This window comes from Dermochelys coriacea, chromosome 11, assembly GCF_009764565.3.
Source record: "Dermochelys coriacea isolate rDerCor1 chromosome 11, rDerCor1.pri.v4, whole genome shotgun sequence".
NCBI classification, from domain to species: Eukaryota; Metazoa; Chordata; order Testudines; family Dermochelyidae; genus Dermochelys; species Dermochelys coriacea.
Window position 1 is genome coordinate 76295989 of NC_050078.2, and position 20655 is coordinate 76316643.

General features: G+C 47.9%; 1 protein-coding gene across 7 annotated transcripts in view; it reads left to right on the forward strand.

Moving 5' to 3' along the window:
• The first annotated feature begins 16356 nt into the window (after window positions 1-16356).
• LOC119863814 (zinc finger protein 665-like) overlaps window positions 16357-20655 on the forward strand; it is a 113981-nt gene continuing 109682 nt past the window's right edge. For 5 of the 7 annotated variants that reach the window (XM_043505776.1, XM_043505775.1, XM_043505774.1 and 2 more), the window contains exon 1: window positions 16357-16608. In XM_043505776.1, the coding sequence (XP_043361711.1) occupies window positions 16362-16608 (247 nt within the window). In that variant the 5' untranslated portion in view covers window positions 16357-16361. The remainder of the gene's footprint in view (window positions 16609-20655) is intronic. The other 2 variants (XM_043505778.1, XM_043505787.1) reach the window with 2 other exon arrangements.

Genomic DNA, 20655 nt, shown 5'->3' on the forward strand with positions numbered 1-20655 from the left:
CCCTTCACCCAGGCTCTCCCCTTTGATCAGCACTTCAGTCACTTGGTGTGGTGATGTCTGTAGATGGAGGTGGAAGAGAGAGAAAGAGCATGGCAAACGCCTCTCCCTTTTATCATGTTCTTTCTTCCCTCTTGACTTTGCCATCTCCCTTCGGAGCTGGGTGAGCATTACTTCATCACAGTCCCAAACTGACCAAAGTAAGGGGGGTGACTCACTCGAGAGTCCAACAGATCCTTTGTTGCTGCATAAGCCAGTGTCCTTTGTTCCTGTGAAGCTGAGCTGGGTTTGTCCCATACATGCCCTGATGAGGTGTGAACTGTTCCTCTGTTCTTGGACAGTTTTGCCTGGGCCTGTTTTAAGCCCTGAGGCCACATTTTCAGCCTCATAACTATATACTTGAAATTACAACCTAACACATTACATTACTATAACAACAATGCTCAGTGCATCATGAGCCTTCCAAAGACGCCCAACATGGCAAACTTTGCATTGGATACTACACAATCCTTTTATAAGGATGAACATGTGAGCGTAAGGTGTTCCCACGAGGTACAGAACCTCACAGTGGGCTAAAAATATCTCCACACATGGGCCGAGGTCAGACAAGTTCTCCCACAATACATTACAAAACAGTTCAGAGCGTGGCTTGGTTGAAAAATAGCCAGTTATGGGGAGTCTGCCACAATCATTGGCTGTTAAAAATGTGTGCCTTATTTCCAGTCTGAATTTGTCTGGCTCCAAATTCCAAAGATTGGATTGTGTTAGACCTTTGCCTGCCAGATGGAAGAGCCCATTATAAAATTTCTGCTTCGAAGCAGGTACTTAGAAACTATGATCAAGTCACTCCTTAACCTTCTCTTTGCTAAGCTAAATAGACAGAGCTCCTTAAGTCTCACTGTAAGGCAGATTTTCCAATCCTTTCATCATTCTGGCAGCTCTTCTCTGAATCTCTCCAATGTTTCTACGTCCTCTTGAACTGTGGGCACCAGAACTGGACACAGGATTCCAGCAGCAGTCACACCAGTGCCAAAAACAGAGGTGAAATACCCTCTCTGCTCCTTCTCAAGGTTTCCCTGTTTATACCTCAAAAGATCACATTAGCCCTTTTGGCACAGTGTCACATTGGCAGCTCATGCTCAGCTGATTGTCCAAGATGATCTCCAAGTCTTTTGCAGAGTTGCTGCTTCCCAGGATAGAGCCCCCCATCCAGTGAACGTGACCTACATTCTTTTTTCCTTGCAGGACATTTACATTTGGCCATATTAAAACACATATTGTTTGCTTGTGCCCCGTTTACCAAGTGATCCAGACTGCTCCGTATCAGTGACCTGTCCTCTTCATTATTTACCATCCCTCCAATGTTTACCATCCCTCCCTCTGCAAACTTTATCAGTGACACTATTTGCCTTCTTCCAAGTCATCAATAAAAATGCTAAACAGCATAGAGCGAAGCTTCGATCCCTGTGGGACCCCTCTGGGGAAACACCCATCAGTGAGGATTCCCTGTTTACAGCTACCTTGTGAGACCAGTCAGCCAGCCAGGTTTTAATCCACTTAGTGGGTGCCAGTATGTTAATTTCACACTGTTCTAGTTTCTTCATCAAAATGTTGTGAGTTAAGAAGTCAAATGCCTCTCAGAATTCTAAGTACACTACATCAGCGCTATTACCTTTATCAACCAAACTTGTGAGTTTGAGCAGATCTATTTTCTACAAACCTGTGCTATTGGCATTAATTATATTACCCTCCTTTAATTCTTTTTTGATTGAGTTGGATATCTACCATTCCATTCTTTTGCCTGGGATCAATGCCAGTCTGACAGGCCTACAATTACCCAGGATATCCTATTTACCCTTTTAAAATACTGGCACAACATTAGCTTTCGTCCAGTCCTCTGGAACTTCCCCAGTGTACTAAGAGTTATTGAAAATCAGCATTAATGAGTGAGCAAGCTCCTCGGCCAGCTCTTTTAAAGCTCCTAGATGCAAGTTATCTGGATCTGCTGCTTTAAAAGTAGCTGCTGTTAACATTCTCCTTAGTCACTCTTGGAATAGAAAGTATTTCTCACCATCATATAACATGAATACATTATCTGGCATTTTCCCAAATGGAAAACAGAAATATTTATTGAATGCTTTGGCCTTCTCTACATTATTATTGTTGGCTCTACCATTTCCACCTAGTAATGGACAAATACCATTGTTAGGTTTCCTTTTGTTCTGAATATTCTTAAAATGTGTTTTTATTGTCCTTAACTCGGCTGGCCATAGATAATCTCCTTGTGTCCTTTTGCTTCCCTTAGCAATTTTCTACAATCCCTAGCGTCTAATTTATATTTCCCCCCATTTGTTACATATTGTATATTTTTATAGCTGCTTTCACTTCTCCTCTCAGCCAGGTTGTTTGTTTTGTTTTTTTTCCCCACCTGTGTAGCCTTCTTTCTAGCTTGGGGAATTTGGGCTTTTGGGGCATCTAGTACAATGTTCTTATACAACTCCAAAATATCATTTACAATTTTCTGATTAAATCCTTTCTCCCAGTTCACTTGACTCATCACTGTTTTCAGCTTTGTGAAACTTTTAAAGCATCAGTGTAGATAGAATTATACTGGTTTGGACATTATTCTGTTTGCACATGACAAATGTAATCAAGTCATGATCACTGGCACCTAAGCATCTTGGGCTTATTCATCATTGCTGCTCCTTAATAATAAAATAAAAATAGTAATAAGACCCAGCTCTTATCTAGTGCTTTTCATCATTAGACCTCAAAGTGTTTAGAAAGGTCAGTAACATTATTCTCATTTTACCAATAGGGAAATTGAGGCAGAGAGCTGGGCAGTTACTTGCCCAAGGTCACACAGCATGCCACTGGTGCAGCCAGGAATCCTCTCTGGATTCAATCCCAATGCCCCCCGTTACATGATTCCCAAGCAATTAATCACCCCAGGAATGTGCTCCCTTCCCCCAATCCCACAACTCACAGCTGACCCGACATGCCTCGAATGGCGTGTGATGCAGAACATGTCTGGTGGGATGGGGCCGAGCGGGCCCAGGGGATATGGCATTGCTGGTTTGTATCTGGCAAAGTGTGTGACAGATTTTTGTTACCAGTCTGTCAGGTGATCAGTCTGAGGCCACAGGATCATTAAGAGAGGAGATGACATAACACATCAAGTGTCTAAATTTTAAAGCTTTATTGATAAAATAATAAAATAACAGCAGAGAGTGCTGGGGGGGGCATACCCCACATCACTCAGAGGAAGGAAGAAAGCGTTAGTGCCCCAAGCCCTAACCCACTTTCATACTCACACATGCACTACCCGAGGCCGGCCAGGCCTGGGTGTAACATAAGAAGAAGAGGGAGAAGGGTGGATGGGAGTTCTGTCCTGTGCACACATGTTGTCTGGGTCCACTGTGATCTCCAAGTTGCTGCAGCTCTCAGGAGGGTTTTAAGTCCCAGGCTCCTTGGGGTGGGTGCTTCTTTCAGTGACCTCTGCTCCTGGTGCCCTCTGTGCCAGTCCAAACTGGCTTTCCATGGTGTCTTCAGTTTTCTCAAAACACCCTGGGCTCCAGGGACGCAAGGCTCGGCTCCCCCTCTTGCGGTCTCGCCGGTGTTTTCAATCTCTGCAGTCTTAGACCTTGTTTTCTTCTTTGCTGGCCTCTCTGCCTTGCAGGTCTGTGCAGTTGGGTTTTTCTTTGTCACGGCTGTTTGGGCACTTTCACGCCCCCGTCTTTCTTGGCTGTGAGCAGCATCCTTGGGCAGAGCGTCTTATCATTGGACTGAGCTTGCTAGCTGCAATGTTGAGTTAACCCGTTCTCTGCTCTCTTTCTCCTTCCCTCTTTGGCCTCTTGCAGCCTGCAAAAGAATCTTTCACTCTTCACTCACACCTTTGACCCTCCCCAAAATGCTTTGTGATGCTTGCAACAGCTTTAGCAACATGCAGTGCTGATCTGCCTTCCCCAGGGGAACCCCTGAGGTTGTGAGAGGTGTCTCTGATGCAACATCAGCTGTGACGTCCCCCATAGTCAGTGCACGGATGGGGCTTCTCTCTGTGCAGCTCCAGAGGGTGCCCACTGCTTCACTTGCTCTCCAGTTGGGATTCCCAGGTGAGGACTCTCGAGTTGGAGACACAATCCTGTCATCATCTGGGATAAAGAGGCCATCTGGGCATGAGCCATCCCCTGGGGGTGGAAGACAGAGAACTCAGGAATAGGAACTGCACACAGGGGTGTCATGGAGAACCTCTGCTCCCAGGGCATGAACCCCAGAGCTGAATGCAAAACATCCATCTGCTGAGGGGAGGAGATGGGCGAGGACAACTAGGAAAGGGAACAGTGAAGGGAAGGTGATTGGGAGGGGGGGCAGGAGGGGAGAAGGCTGCAGGAGTCTCGCTCTCTCTTTGGATACCTAAGATCCTTTCTGGCTCAGTCACTAATGACTGGGCTGGATGCAGGATTCTCCAGAGGAGGTTCTCTGGCCTGGGTGATTGAGGAGGCCAGACTGGATGGGCATAATGGTCCCTTCTAGCCTCAGGACTCTACATTTATGTTTTGTTTTACGGCTCCCTGGTACTCAGGGGGCGAATCCCCCCAGGCAGAAAGGGCTGCTCAGAGCCATGGGATGGCAAACACTGCACATTTCCAGCTGAGACCTGCCTCTGCAGAGCTCACAAGAAGAGGCAGAGCTGGGGGAACTCATGCCGCTTTCCCAGGGTCCCAACATTTAATTTCATTCGTTGGTGGGTTCATAGGTGCTTTATCCCATCCCGCATCTGTGTAGATGCTTCTCAGCGTCTCTGGTTCCTCAAGGCCCTGGGCAGCTGGGACAAAGGGCTCCTCTCCTCGCTCCAGGCAGGAGATGATGTCAGGCTTGTGAATGGGAATCCCTGCTTATGGGAAAGTCCACAGGTAGGGTCCCAGCCCGCCAAATGTCTCAGCATTCATGGTTCCATTATTTTAACCCCAGCCACCCTTCCCGTGCTCAGAAGGACATGGGATCCGCACAGCTGGGGAAATACCAAGGAAGCCTTCTGGGGAGGCAAAGTGTCTGCGAGGGGGGTTGATGTGCCCTGTTAAGACGCCAGAGCCTCTGTTAAATGCCAGTGGACCCTCTATCTCCAACTCAGAGGGCTAAATCCAATCCTTGCACTGCCACTATTGTCGTCATCCCCCAGCAGCAAGTTACGACTGGGGGGCACAAGCTAAGGGGGGAGAAAGACGTGACCGCCCCACGTGTCTCCCCTGCCGAGTAAACCCCCGCTCCCCCGCCCAGCCTGGGAACACTGTGTTCTCCCCACCCCAGGTTACTTGTGGGGAGGAGCCCAGTGGGTTCTGTCCTTCTCTCCCTGTGCCTCCTCCCTCCCCCATGCAAGTTCGACCTGCTCTCCCTGGCAGCTGGGCAGGGAGCGGGACAGAGCCACTTCTGCCTGAGAGAGCCTGGCGTGGAGGCAGCCTGGGCTCGGTTTCCAGGGAAGGGAGCAGGCTCCGGCTCACTTGGCCCCTGTCCCTCCAGCAGGACCGGGTGTGGGGCTGCTGCCCCAGTTGCCAGGGACGGGGTGAGCAAGCCAGAGTCCCCTCCCCCCTCCAGCATGTTTCTGGCTCACTCGGCCCTTGTCCCTGGCAGCTGGGTGGCAGCAGGCTGCCCCCTGCTCAGGCCTTGCTATGGGGACAGGGGCCAAGGGAGCTGGAGTCCCCTCCCACTGCGCCTGAGCTAAGGCGGGGTGGGGGCTGCCCCTGCCTCCCAGCCAGGCTCTCTCAGGCCATGCGGCTCTGTGCCCAGGTGTGGTACAGGAAACTGCTCCCCCTAGGTGTGTGCTACTTATGGGGTACTGAGCATGCTCACATGAACTGAGCATGCTCAGTAACATCTCCTGAAGCCACTGCCCTTCACCCTGCCCTTATTAGCCATAAGATTCTGCAGACTGCTTTCTACGGGGGCTTCAAAAGGGGAAAATCGGAGGAGGGGGTGATCAGGGTCTGAGCAGGGGGTGCAAATTGACTGGTCAGGGGAGTCAAGCAGCTGGAGGTAGAGTTAGGAGAGGGGCTGAAGGCAAAATCAGGGATGGCGGGGGAAGGAGCTGGGGTTAAGCCCAGGGGTGAGGCACTGCCAGAGGGTGACGGAGGGCAAAACCCTGGCACAGGCAAGGGCAGAGGAGGTAACAGTTACCCCACTGGACTGAGTCACCAGTGTTTGCAAAAAATAGGGTGTGGGGAGCGGAGGGGCTTTTTTATTTCCCCTCCCACAGACAGCACCTCTCAGCACGGGCTTCCCAGGGCTGGGTTCTTAAAGACACAGACATCTGAATGTCTAGTCACTGCAGCTCCTCTTTCTCTGATGTAACCTACTGAGGTGCTCCAGCAGGAGACTTAATTCAGTGAAACCGGGCCTCCCCTCGACCCCCGTGAATTTCCCCAACACCCCCCGGTGGTCAACTAGTCACATGCAATGTTGCCAATTTAGTCATTGGTTGGAAATTTGAATTGAAACTGAAACATTAATACACACTTTAAAAGCACAGAAAATGTATGATACTTTTTCAAGTACAAGTATTTTATAATAGGTTTGAAAAGTATGAACAAAGACTAGCTTCCTCACACAGCTGTTGTTTTTGCTGACAATGTTGGTGCATTCATTTCAGCAATGTAGTCCAGCCTTATAATTTAAAATTATGATTAGTAAGCAAGGTCAGAATGAGCTCTCCCCTGACAGCTAACGATGAGCCGGGGAGGGGGAAGGCTTCAGGACCCGAGTGTGTTTACATGAACTCAGCTACTCTGCCTAGGTATCCTGCAGACAGAGCCGTGTTGCCCAAGTGATCAATTTTGGCTGCTGTTGGGAGTTTCCAAACTAAACGTTTTCATTATAATTAAGTTTTACATAAGAACATAAGAATGGCCACATTGGGTCAGACCAATGGTCCATCTAGCCCCGTACTCTGTCTTCTGACAGTGGCCAATGCCAGGTGCTTCAAAGGGAATTAACAGAACAGGGCAATTATTGAGTGATCCACCTCTATCACCCACTCTCAGCTTCGGGCCAACAGAGGCTCTCAGAGCTTGGTGTTGCATCCCTGCCCATCCTGGCTAATAGCCATTGTTGGACATATCCTCCATGAATTAATCTAGTTCTTTTATAATCTTGTTCTAGTTTTGGCCTTCACAACATCCCCTGGCAAAAAGTTCCACAAGTTGATTGTACGTTGTGTGAAGAAATACTTCCTTTTGTTTGTTTTAAACCTGCTGCTTATTAATGTCATTGGGTGGCCCCTAGTTCTTGTGTTATGTGAGGGAGCTTTTCACTTTCTCCACACCAGTCAAAATTGTATAGACCTCTATCATATCGCCCCTTAATAGTCTCTTTTCCAAGACGGAAAGTCCCCCAGTCTTTTTAATCTCTCCTCATATGGAAGCTGTTCCATACGCCTAATCATTTTAGTTGCCCTTCTCTGTACCTTTTCCAACTCCAATATATCTTTTTTGAGATGGGGCGATCAGGACAGCACATAGTATGTGAGCATTCCATGGATTTATATAGTAAAAGTGGAGGAGCTTGGTTTGCCAGGCTGATCAGCAAAGCCAATGCTGACAAATTCTGTGAAAAGGCTGCAAAACACCAATCCTTGGGACTGCATTGACATGCAGAAAGCCTTATAAGCCAGTCATTGTCAAAGCCAATTTTAGAACTACTTAATGAGGCTGTTAAGAAAGCTGGAGACATAACACAGTTTATGCGAACAAACATGGCTGTCACATCATCCTCTCTCTTTAAGCAAGAGATACCACACACTACAAACTGGAGGCCAATGTTAAGTGCATTGTCATTTGATAATCCTGAAGTTGGACACTGGTTACAACCAAGACCAGCAAATGCTCACTATCTTTCTGCAAGAAACTTAGCTGACTGGCTAGAAGCATGCGGTGCAATAGTGAAGGACTCAGCAGTTGAAAAAGTGAATAACTCTCTCACTGCATTCAGAAAATGTGCATAAATGCACCGATGGAAATGGGTGTCAAGTATTAAGTCACTACGTATGTTATCTCGATATCAGTGGTAGGTCAGTAGATGAGCTTCTAGATGTTCAGGTTATAGAAGACACATTGGCTGCATCTGTGACAAGCCACACCTTAGAAGAGTTAAAAGCTTATCAACTGAACCCCAAACAGATGACTGCTTGTGCACTTGATGGAGCTGCAAACTTCTCTGGAAGGCATGGTAGAGTACAAGCTTTGCTCAGAGAAAAGTGTAACTCTAATCTCTCCAATATACATGGCAGAGGCCATCTACTCCAACAAGCTGCATAATCTTCAAAAGGCATTTAAAAAGCTATACATTTAATGTCTTCATTATACTCTTTTTCAGCAAGAGTCCAAAGGACTGAACGTCTTGGAAAATATAGAAGATACATTGGGACAGAAGTTCAAATTAGTCCAACCTGGGAAAATCCACTGGCTTTCTCATGAGCGGTCCTTGGCTGTTGTCTTAAAATTATGGAAACCATTATTATTGGCTTTGGAAAGTTTCTGCTGAGATGGGACAGATCTAAGTAGTGAGGCTGGTGGACTACTTTTGCTGCTAAGTTCAGAGAAGACAATCACCATTCTCTCTTGTAAGTCTACTGTTGAAACCACTTGGGTCATTAAACAATGCCATCCAGGCATCTGCTACAACAGTAGTAGATCTCGGTCAAGCAATGGAAGCTACACTTGGATCAATCAGAGAGATATCCACTGAAAATGTACTGGAAGAAGCAAAGACTTCAGTTCAGAAGTTGACTAATTAGGGCACTTATATTAACTCCTTAAATGAAGACAAGAAGTGTTTGTTAAGCCAGCTGAAAAAGTAAAGTACACTGACTTGATTCTTACATCTCTACAACAACTTTTGGATTCCATCAACCTTTACGTAGCTTTTACAGATGTCTGTCTTATAAAACACCGACAGTTGAGTGGAGTGAGGCCCTACCAGCAATGGGGCTGCCATGTGAACAGGACAGAATAGAGAATTTGAACACAGAGTGGAATATCATACAATGAACGAATGTAGTTTGATTTCAACTTCTTCTTTATCATCGCTAATGGTTTGACCCAATTTTTGTGCTATGTTTCCTGGGATGAAAGAAATAGGAATTCATCTCTTTCTACTCCCTGTCACAACAGCTACAGTTGAATGTTCTTTTTCCTCATTGAATAGAATTTTGTGTTCTGAAAGAAGTCCCCTTGGGCCTGATCATGAGCATATCATGAAGGACTGGCAGTCCCTGACACATGAGAAGCCACCAAAAATGAATGCACTGCATTCGAGAAATTCATTAACAGAGTTGTGCAAAATTACAAGAAACCAAGGAGGATATAAGTATAGTGCTTCATAGTAGGCTTGTATAGCCAACTATAATTTGTGTGATGATTTAAAAACATCAGTTAAATCTAATAAAATGGTTGTGAAACATTTTTCAGTTTTTACTATGGTGCCATACAGCCCACCTTTGCCCTAACAGTTTCGCCCTTCATCGGTCCTCACCCCTCCCCCTGTATTTTTCAACACACACCCTAATTTCTGAGGAAAGCACTGCAGTGAAATATATTTTCTGTGTGATACTTGTTCATATAGTATTCTCTCAACTGCACTATTCAGCATCAATTCTCCTCCTAATGTAAATAGCAGGGTAGGTTGGTTTCTTTTGCTAGGCTGCTTCACTGGCTCATTTGATTGTGGGAGAAGCCTGAACCTCTAAAGAGCTATTCACCTCACTGAAAACACCATGTCAGTTTTTCAGTCGAACTCTTTGCCTCCTCACCAAGGTTTGTCTGAGTTTGAGATCCTCAGTAGCAACAGTTATAATCGTCCTATGCCATGTTTTATAGAGATCATGAGCACTTTACCAACTGCAGGCTCAAATTATGGCTCTAAAGCTTGAGCAATGGTGTGGAGGAGGAGAAGGTCATACATCTTCAGGCAGTGGTGGTAGAAGCGGTGTTTGTGCTGGTGGAAGCTGGGGAAGCCCTGGGGCCACCAGGAGCACTGCGGAGTGAGGGTTGCCCTCACCAGTACAGAATGGGTGTAACAGCATACACTCCACACAATGCCTGGCTCCTCTGGGGTGCTAAGAACAGGTGGCAGGACCGTCGGCCCCTCCCCGTCTGCCATCAGGGTATTTAGGCAGCAGCAACATTATAGCTTCCACATGCATGGGAGTGTTTGGGGGAAGGAAAGGGCATTTTGGCCCTCTTCTCACCTCCATCACCACTAATGCCTCTGTGTGATGGCAGCCATGTTTTGACCCTGTAATAAACAGATAGGAACTGCTTCTGCCAGGAAAAATTTCAGGTGAGTTTAGCTGGTCTTCAGTAAGGGAAATAGGAAATGAAAAATACTTCTCTCTCCTTTCTACCCAATCCCCAGAGAATAAGATATAGCTGCATGGAGACAAAACCATCTGGCTCATTTTTACCCTACAGACTTCAAAATCTCTTTCTCAACAAGCCCTTGCATCTCCAATGAGATATTACCCCCAGGAGCTGGCTGGAATCTACGCTCCCTTTGATCAGAAACCTCTCTCAGTCAAGGCAACAGGATAAGTGGATTGCTGCCTATGCCTACCTGCTGAGGGGATGAACTGTAATGGTCAGAGTTCGCACCAGCATAGATGTATATGGAAAGGGAACCCTAAGGAAATTAAGAGTTTAAATTATCCTCCACATGTCCAGCGTCCCACTACAATGAATCCAGGCCAGGTCATTTGGAAGCTGAACATTTTATACTTCCATCCCACACCACTGTAAAGTTTTAGCAAATTAGGACAAGTCAGCAAATAAGAACAACCTTATTTATCAGTAATTGCTAATGGTAACAAAATTCTTACAAATAGTAGTTTCACACATCCTATGGTGTAAGAAACTACTATCTGTAGGAATTAGCTACATCAGCTAGCAGTTTTTAGCAAGTTAGGACAAGTCAGCAAATAAGAACAACCTTGTGTTCTTGCTGGTGATGGGGGACTTCAGCTACTCAGACATCTGTTGGGAAAATAACATAGCAGGGCACAGATTATCCAACAAGTTATTGGAATGTATTGGAGACCATTTTTTATTTCAGAAGGTGGAGAAAGCTACTAGGGGAGAGGCTGTTCTAGATTTGATTTTGACAAACAGGGAGCAACTGGTTGAGAATTTGAAAGTGGAAGGCAGCTTTGGTGGAAGTAATCATGAAATGATAGAGTTCATGATACCAAGGAATGGTAGGAGGGGGAACAGCAAAATAAAGACAATGGATTTCAAGAAGGCAGACTTTAGCAAACTCACGGAGTTGGTAGGTAAGATCCCATGGAAAGCAAGTCTTAGGGTATGTCTACACTACGAAATTAGGTCGAATTTATAGAAGTTGGTTTTGTAGAAAGCGTTTTTATACAGTCGATTGTGTGTCCCCCCCACACAAATGCTCTAAGTGCATGTCGTCGGTGGCGTGTGTCCACAGTACCGAGGCAATCGTCAACTTCCGGAGCGTTGCACTGTGGGTAGCTATCCCACAGTTCCCGCAGTCTCTGCCGCCCATTTTGAATTCTGGGTAAAAATCCCAGTGCCTGATGGGGCTAAAACATTGTCATGGGTGATTCTGGGTACATATCGTCAGGCCCCCCTTCTGTGAAAGCAAGGGCAGACAATCGTTTCGCGCCTTGTTTCTTGAGTTACCTGTGCAGACACCATACCACGGCAAGGATGGAGCCCGCTCAGTTCAGCATCACCGTATGTCTCCTGGGTGCTGGCAGACGTGGTACTGCATTGCTACACAGCAGCAGTTTATTACCTTTTGGAAGCAGACAGTGCAGTATGACTGGTAGCCATCGTCAACGTAGTCTGGGTGCTCTTTTAACCGACCTCAATGAGGTCGGGGCGCCTGGGCAAACATGGGAGTGACTCAGCCAGGTCATTTCCCTTTTAAGTTTTGTCTCATGGCAATTGAGTCCTACCGGCAGTGCACTGGCTTTTAATCAGCAGCCAGCAGAAGACAATGGCCAGCAGTCATACTGCACTGTCTTCTGCCAAGCACCCAGAAGATGATGATGGTGGCTAGTGGTCATACTGCACAGTCTGCTGTCAGCAAGATGTATAAAGATAGATGAAGTGGCTCAAAACAAGAAATAGATCAGATTTGTTTTGTATTCATTTTCCCCTCCCTCCTTCCCTCCCTCTGTGAAATCAGCGGCCTGCTAAACCCAGTTTTGAGTTCTATCCTTGAGGTTTTGAGTTTTATCCTTGAGGGGGCCATTCAGTTTCTCGCAAAGCCACCCCCTTTGTTGATTTTAATTCCCTGTAAGCCAAAACTGGAACATAGTTCTGATAACACGGATTCCTCTCCCCATACAGCGATCGGATCCCGTACCTCCGGTTCAGTCCATGCTGGAGCTCTTTTGCGATTCTGGGACTCCATCATGGTCACCTCTGCTGATGAGCTCTGCATGGTCACCTGCAGCTTGCCACGCTGGCCAAATAGGAAATTGAAATTCAAAAGTTTGGGGGCCTTTTCCTGTCTACCTGGCCAGTGCATCTGAGTTGAGAGTGCAGTCCAGAGCGGTCACAATGGAGGACTCTGGGATAGCTCACAGAGACCAATACCATCTAATTGTGTCCACAGTACCCCAAATTCGACCCAGCAAGGCTGATTTCAGCGCTAATCCCCTTGTCGGGGGTGGAGTAAGGAAATCAATTTTAAGAACCCTTTAAGTCAAAAAAAAGGGCTTCGTCGTGTGGACGGGTGCAGAGTTAAATCGATTTAACGCTGCTAAATTCGACCTCAACTCCTAGTGTAGACCAGAGCTAAGCACCACTCCCCACCTGAATTATGGGGAGTTTGATATCCAGGTAATATTTTGCACTTATTTGGCACCTTCCATCTGAGATTCTCTACAGTTTACAGATGTGTATTTAGCCTTACAATATCTCTTTGAGATAGCACTTACCTATCTGTTGTTATTCCCATTGTACATCTGAGGAAATATAGACTCAGAGACTGGCTCAAAATTATAGAAATGTGCTGGAGGGGACTTCTGGGAGCTCTCGGAAGCCCACTATTAAAGCAAAGGTGAGGACTGTGTTCAATGCAAGGTCACACAGGATGTCTGTGTTAGATCCAGGAATAGAAGCCCAGGATCTGATTCTTTTCTAACTTATACTGATTTTTACACTAGTGTGACCCGATTGGCTTCAGTACGGTTACTTGATTAATATTAGTGTAAATGATGGGACTTTGGGCCCTTGGTCTCCCCTCTCCCAATCCTGTGATCTGCTCATAGCTCCACATCTGAATTTTGCACCTTGAACCAGAGTGGGTGGTAGGCTATGCAAGCAGTGAGGGTCAACATAGCATTTTTTTACCCATGGTTTCCATTACATTCCATGTAGGTAAAATCCCATGGGCAGCAGCTCTAAGGGGAAAAACAATTGATGACAGTTGGCAGTTTTTCAAAGACATTATTAAGAGCACAAGAGCAAACTATCCCATTGCATAGAAAAGATAGGAAGGATGGCAAGAGACCACCCTGGCTTTACCAGGAGATCTTCAATGATCTAAAACTCAAAAAAGAGCCCTACAAAAAGTGGAAACTTGGTCAAATTACAAGAATGAATATAAACAAATAACACAAATATGTAGGGACAAAATTAGAAAAGCAAGGCACAAAACAAGATCAAATTAGCTAGGGATATAAAAGGAAACAAGAAAACATTCTACAAATACATTGGACACAAGAGGAAGACCAAGGACAGGGTAGGCCTGCTACTCAATGAGGGGGGAAAAACAATAACAGAAAATGTGGAAATGGCAGAAGTGCTTAATGATTTCTTTGTTTTGGTTTTCACCAAGAAGATTGGTGTTGATTGGACGTCTAACATGGTGAATGCCAGTGAAAATGAGAGATGAACAGAGGCAAAAATAGGAAAAGAACAAGTTAAAAATTACTTAGACACATTAGAAAAGGAGTACTTGTGGCACCTTGGAGACTAACAAATTTATTTGAGCGAAAGCTTATGCTCAAATAAATTTGTTAGTCTCTAAGGTGCCACAAGTACTCCTTTCCTTTTTTGCGAATACAGACTAACACGGCTGCTACTCTGAAACCTGTTAGACAAATTAGTTGTCTTCAGGTTACCAGGGCCTGATGAAATGCATCCTAGAATACTCAAGGAGCTGACCGAGGAGATATCTAAGCCATTAGCAATTATCTTTGAAAAGTCGTGGAAGACTGGAAAAGGGGAATTATAGTACCAATCTATAAAAAGGGAAATAAGGACAACCCAGGGAATTACAGACCAGTCAGCTTAATTTGTATACCCAGAAAGATAACGGAGCAAATAATTGAGCAATCAGTTTGAAAACATCTAGAAGAAAATATGGTGATAAGTAACAGTCAGCATGGATTTGTCAAGAATAAATCATGGCAAACCAACCTGATAGTTTTCTTTGACAGGGTAACAAGCCTTGTGGATGGGGGGGAAGCGGTAGATGTGGTGTATCTTGACTTTAGTAAAGCTTTTGATACTGTCCTGTGTGACGTTCTCATAAACAAACTTGGGAAATGGAATCTGGATGGAGCTACAATAAGGTGAGTGCAAAACTGGTTGGAAAACCATTCCCAGAGCGTAGTTATCAGTGGTTCACAGTCATGCTGGAAAGGCATAACGAGTGGGGTCCCGCAGGGATCAATTCTGGGTCCGGTTCTGTTCAATATCTTCATTAATGATTTAGATAATGTCATAGAGAGTACACTTACAAAGTTTGCGGACAATACCAAGCTGGGAGGGGTTGCAAGTGCTTTGGAGGATAGGATTAAAATTCAAAATGATCTGGACAAACTGGAGAAATGATCTGATGTAAATAGGATGAAATTCAGTAAGGACAAATGCAAAGTACTCCACTTAGGAAGGAACAGTCAGTTGCACACATACAAAATGGGAAATGACTGCCTAGGAAGGAGTACTGCGGAAAGGGATCTGGGGGTCATAGTGGATCACAGCCTAACATGAGTCAACAATGTAACGCTGTTGCAAAAAAATGAACATAGTTCTGGGATACACTAGCAGGAGTGTTTTAAGTAAGACACGAGAAGGAATTCTTCCACTCTGCGCCGCGCTGATGAGGCCTCAAGTGGAGTATTGTGTCCAGTTCTGGGCGCCACATTTCAGGAAAGATGTGGACAAATTGGAGAAGATCCACAGAAGAGCAACAAAAATGATTAAAGGTCCAGAAAACATGACCTATGAGGGAAGATTGAAACATGGGAACAGTTTTCAAGTACATAAAAGGTTGTAAAAGGAGGAAGGAGAAAAATTGTTCTTCTTAATCTCTGAAGATAGGACAAGAAGCAACGGGCTTAAATTGCAGCCAGGGCGATTTAGGTTGGACATCAGGAAAAACTTCCTGTCAGAGTGGTTTAGCACCGGAATCAATTGCCCAGGGAGGTTGTGGAGTCTCCGTCACTGGGGATTTTTAAGAGCAGGCTGGACAAACACCTGTCAGGGATGGTCTAGATAACACTGAGTCCTGCCATGAGTGCAGGGGACAACACACCAGTGCATCTGCTACACCAGACACCCGTCTTTTACAACAGCAGTTTTCTACAATCCATTACATTTCAGGTTTCAGAGTAGCAGCCGTGCTAGTCTGTATTCGCAAAAAGGAAAGGAGGACTTGTGGCACCTTAGAGACTAACAAATTTATTAGAGCATAAGCTTTCGTGAGCTACAGCTCACTTCATCGGAGCTCACGAAAGCGTATGCTCTAATAAATTTGTTAGTCCCTAAGGTGCCACAAGTCCTCCTTTTCTTTCCTTACATTTCAGTAACTGCTACAGGCGGCCGGTTCCCACAGGGGGTAGTTTCCTACACTACAGGCCGGCGGAACCATCGACCCACCCCGGTTCCCGAGCCGGGGCAGACGGTTCACCCCGTTCGCGGCCACTGTTATCCTCTCTGCCCCCCGCCCCCGGCTTCTCTGCCGGCGCCCGCGCCCCCTTCTCGCCCCGGCTCCTGCCCCGCCCGGCCTCTGCCCGCCCCCGCCGGCTTTGCCCCGGGGGCCCCAGGCCAGCAGGGCACGTGCCCAGCCCCGGGCCGGCGCCTCAGCCGACGGGAGCGAGCGGCGGGAGGCGCCGGCCCGGCCCCGCCCCCTCCCCAGCCCCGCCGTGCTCGGCGCGGGAGCGGCTGGGGCGGGGCCCGGCGGGGGGCTGGAGCCGCGGCGCGGGCGGGAGCGGAGGTAACGTCGCTGTCTGGGGCCCGAGGGGGAGTCGGGCCGGGGCCGGGGCCGGGGCCGGGGGCTGCTCGCGGGGGCTCCGGACGCACCGGGGCTGGGCCGCTCCCTGGCGGGGCGGGGCGATGGGGGCGGGTCTGACCTGGCCCCAGCCCGCGGGGTGCCGGGAGAGGAAGTCCCGGGCCGCCCCGGGCTCGGTCCGTAAGTCGCCGGGCCGGACCCCGCTGCACGGAGCCTCGGGGCCCGCGGTGCCGCCATCACCGGGCAGCCGGGCTCCAAGGGGAGGAATCTGGGCGCCTCCCCCGTCCCCTCCGCCGGCGTCCAGCCTGGGGGCTTCCCCGCGGGGCCGGGCCGGGCCGGGCCGGAGACCAGGTAACCGGGGGGCCGGGCCGGGGAGCGACTCTGCGCCGCGTCCCCGGGGCCCCGGATCCCCGCCGGGGGCGGCTCCCGCGCTGGGCCTGCGCCGGCCGGGGGCTGCCCGGGACAAGGCGGGAGCCCGTGTGAGCTGTGGTGGATTTACCCATCTCCGTGCAGCCAGGACATCACGGGGGGGGAGAAGAGCCGGGGCCCAGCCGGGGGGTTAAATCCCCCCCGATTTCACCTCTTCCCTCTCCCAGAGCGATACAATCCTCCCGCCTCCGCCCCGCCGCTCCAGAATGAGCCCGTCGGGGTGTAAAACCCCTGTCGCTTCCCCTCGCCTGCCCCGCTGAGTCCTCGGGTCTCGGCCACGGCTTTTGCCCCAGGCTCCACCCTGGGGACCCTAGACCCAGCAGCCATGTCCTGCCCGCTCCAGCCCATCGCTGCGATTCCCTGGGCCGCCTCCGACAGGGCCCTTGTATCTGCAGCCCTGTCGCGGGGCGCCATCCTCGCTTCTTCTCTCTCACCGGGCCCGGGAAGAGCCCCCCGGCTTTCCTCCTTCAGTCCGGCCAGGGCCTGAGCTGCTGGGCCCCTGCCGCCCCTTTGCTCCCAGTGGCTGCTTCTGGGAGGCCTGTGGAGGCCCTAGAGAGACCCAGAGGACCCACCTCGGCTGTTTCCTGGCGCAGGATGTTGTGATCTTGTGGGCTCTCTTGTAGGGAGCGGCAAAGGCCAGCTGCATCCATCACAAATCCCCTGAAATGTTCCCGCTTTTCCCTCCCGTTCTTCAATGTCGACGTAAAGTCCCCTCAGATGTTGCTGTTTTTCTCTTGTATTGGGAAATGTTTAGTTTTTGCCCCATTTTCTCCTCCGTTCTGAAATATTGACAGAAAATTCCTGGACATTTTGCCCCATTTTTCTCTCTCGTTATCTATGATTTATTATCCCCTGAGATTTTCCCCATCTAATCATCTGACATTGTCTTTTTCTTACATTTGTGAATATTGTTTGCTGTAAAATCCTTGCGCATTTTGCCCTTTCTCTCCCTAATGATCAAATATGAAATCCACTCAAATATTATCTCTTACCTTGTATCAACTATTGATATACAATCCTTCAAACTTCTCTGTTTTTCTCTGTTCTGTGGAAATTTCTCATATTTGCTTCCTTTTCTTTTTAGTTACTGAGCACTGATGTCACATTTCAGAATTTGCCATTTCCAGATAATTATCAGTTATTGATTTTAAAAAATCCCTTCCAGCTTGTAGGAGTTCCCCTTGTTTTTCATGTGCAGACCCTTCTCCTTTTTTGGAGGGACCCTGTAGCCCTGAGTCATTCTCCATAACGGAGGTTGCAGAGGCGTTAAATTCCCCAGTGATCAACCTTCCTCCTCACATTTGAGAATCATTTGTTTCCCCCTTTGTCTCCATTAAAATCCACAGGGTTGCTGATCAGAGTGACTTGCCCCCTTTCAGATACACATCCCAGGCAGGCCTTACACTATCCAGTGTCTCCCAGACCCTGGCTGAATTTCCTTTCCCCAGACGGTGCGAGACATTAACTCCCCTCAGCGGGCTGCTCTGTGCGTGGGTGGGTCCCTGTTCCCCCTGCAGGCATTGCCCAGAGCAGCTGAGACGCTCCATCCTCCTGTACTAACTTCTCACATTCCGATAGCTGCTTTCACCAAAAGGGTCCCCAGAGCTGGTGGTGAACGGTCACCATGAGGGGTCTCTTCCTGCAGTGCTGAGACCCAGCCACCTCTGGGGTGGGTCCATGGTGGCCATTATTAGCCAATGACAGGACATGGAAGTTTATTGAATCGTCTGGCTCCTCCATCCCCTCCCGTCTCCTGTTAAAGCAGCTTTGTCCAGGGCTGTGTGAGTGGCCAGTCAGGGCAGTGATAACTTTCTCTCCATTGATCAAATACTAATATAAAATCACCCAAATTTTGTTTCTCTCCCCATTCAGTGAGATGTCGGATGTTCAGGGTTTGGAGGAAAGATAGTTGCCCTGAGTCTTTGCTCCAGATGTGGGGAGCGGGGGAGAAGGGAAGGCCTGGAACCTCCCCTCCCAGGATGTGTTTAAACAGATTTTGGCGTCTTTCCCTCCCCAACGTCACATTTCTGGTCTCATTGACTCCAGAGTCGCTGCAAGGAAGAAAAAGGAGCGATTCTGGATTAACATAGGAGCCGATAAGATCCGGGAAGTGGTGTCCTTAGCTGCTGTCATCAGAGGGCTCTGGCTGTTGCTAAGGGAGGGGAGGCTGTTCTCTCTGTCTCTCTTTACCCAAGATATCAGGGTTGAGTTTCTTGGGTGGGACGGTGCTGCCTCCCTTGTGATCTGGGAGCCCAGGCCTAGCCGCTGCTGATCCTCAGCAGGATCTGTGCTGTGGAGAGACCTTCATTAAAGCCTCCTCCATCCCCAGCCAGGGACTTCCTCCAGTGCCTGGAACTAGCCCCCTAAGGGAGCCCCGAGGCCTCTCCAGTGAGCTGGTTACCATTGTCACATGTGTAAGTTACAGCTGACCCATAAGAGAAGTTTTTCATGAACCTGCCAGTCAGTCTTCCATTGGGGATGACACAGAATATGCTCACAAATGGGTACATCACTGCTCCATGCAACACGCATGCCAGAAATATCACATTGTCTGTAAGGCTGTCCAATCAACTGGTGCCCTTCTTCACATGTAAAGTTGATGGCTAATCCAAAGAGGATATCTGTTAAAATATTCTGCCATTCTCCGGCTCTCCTGGATGATCACACGATTTCTCAGTTAATTTTGTGATCAGGGTAGGAGCTCTCTTATCAGGGATTTCATGTATTGCATACAGCCTTTTGAAGCTTATTCAGCAATATCATTGTCTTCACTGTTTGTAGGACATAAGTGTTCCCATTTGTGAATTTTTGGAATGGTTAGGGTCCTGGGGCATTCTGGTTCTTCTTCCCTAGCAGGTCCAGTTGCTGTTTTCACTCTTTCTCTTTTTCTTCCATGGCCCTTTGGCGTGCAACTTCCTCCCTGGCTGCCTTTGTCTCCATAGCCCTTCTGTGTGCTGCAATCCCACAATGCATTGGGGGGGTCAGGATTCCTCAAACTGCACCAGCTGCGAGAAGTGACCCAAGTTGGCAAGAGCCATGTGTTGGCTGAGGGGAATTTCTGTAACTTAAAGTAGAAAGCAGAACACTTTTATCTTCCTCTGCTCAGGATCCTCGTGTCTGTCCCATCTTGAAATGGGAACTGGAAGTGATTTAGAAGATGATATTCAATAACTTCTTGGTCTACTGCAGCTTTTGCTGCGCAGTGTGTAAGCCCAGAAGTGGAGAATGGAAGAATAAATGGGGTACAGCCTGTCTACAGACCCAGAGACATCGTTGTGTTTGAATGCAACCCTGATTATACACTTGAGCAGCAGCCCAGAGACTCCCCCTTGGGAGAACAAGCCTGGTACATAACAATTTCTTTGTTAAATTGATGAGCCTATATGAGCTTGCAGTGTCCAGGGGGCATAACTAGACATTGCAAGACGAAGGTTCCCAGGGTTGTTTCTGGGACCGGGGATATTGGCTAGTGTCATTCGCTTGCAAGTAGCTGGGAGCAGCTGACATGCCAGAGGCTGTGTGTGACCAGCCCAGGAGTAGGGGCTCTTACAGTAGAGCAGGGTAAGGCTGGATCCCAGCGTCAAGGATTGGAGAGGCCTAACAGATCACTGGTCCAGATAACACCAAGGGGAATCTCTGACACACTGCAAAGCAAATGCACTGCTTCAGGTAGAATAAACAAACAGATTTATTAACTATAAAGGTAGATTTAAGTGATTATAGGTCAAAGCATAACAAGTCAGATTTGGCCAAATAAAATAAAAGCAAAACTCATTCTAACCTGATCTTAACACTTTCAGTGTCCTTAAAAACTTAGATGCTTCTCACCAGAGTCTGGCTTTTCAGTCAGGCTCTCTCTTTTGGTCAGCTTTCAGAGTAGCAGCCGTGTTAGTCTGTGACAATGTATACCTTCAAATCAGCGGCACTGCGATGGGTACCCGCATGGCCCCACAGTATGCCAACATTTTT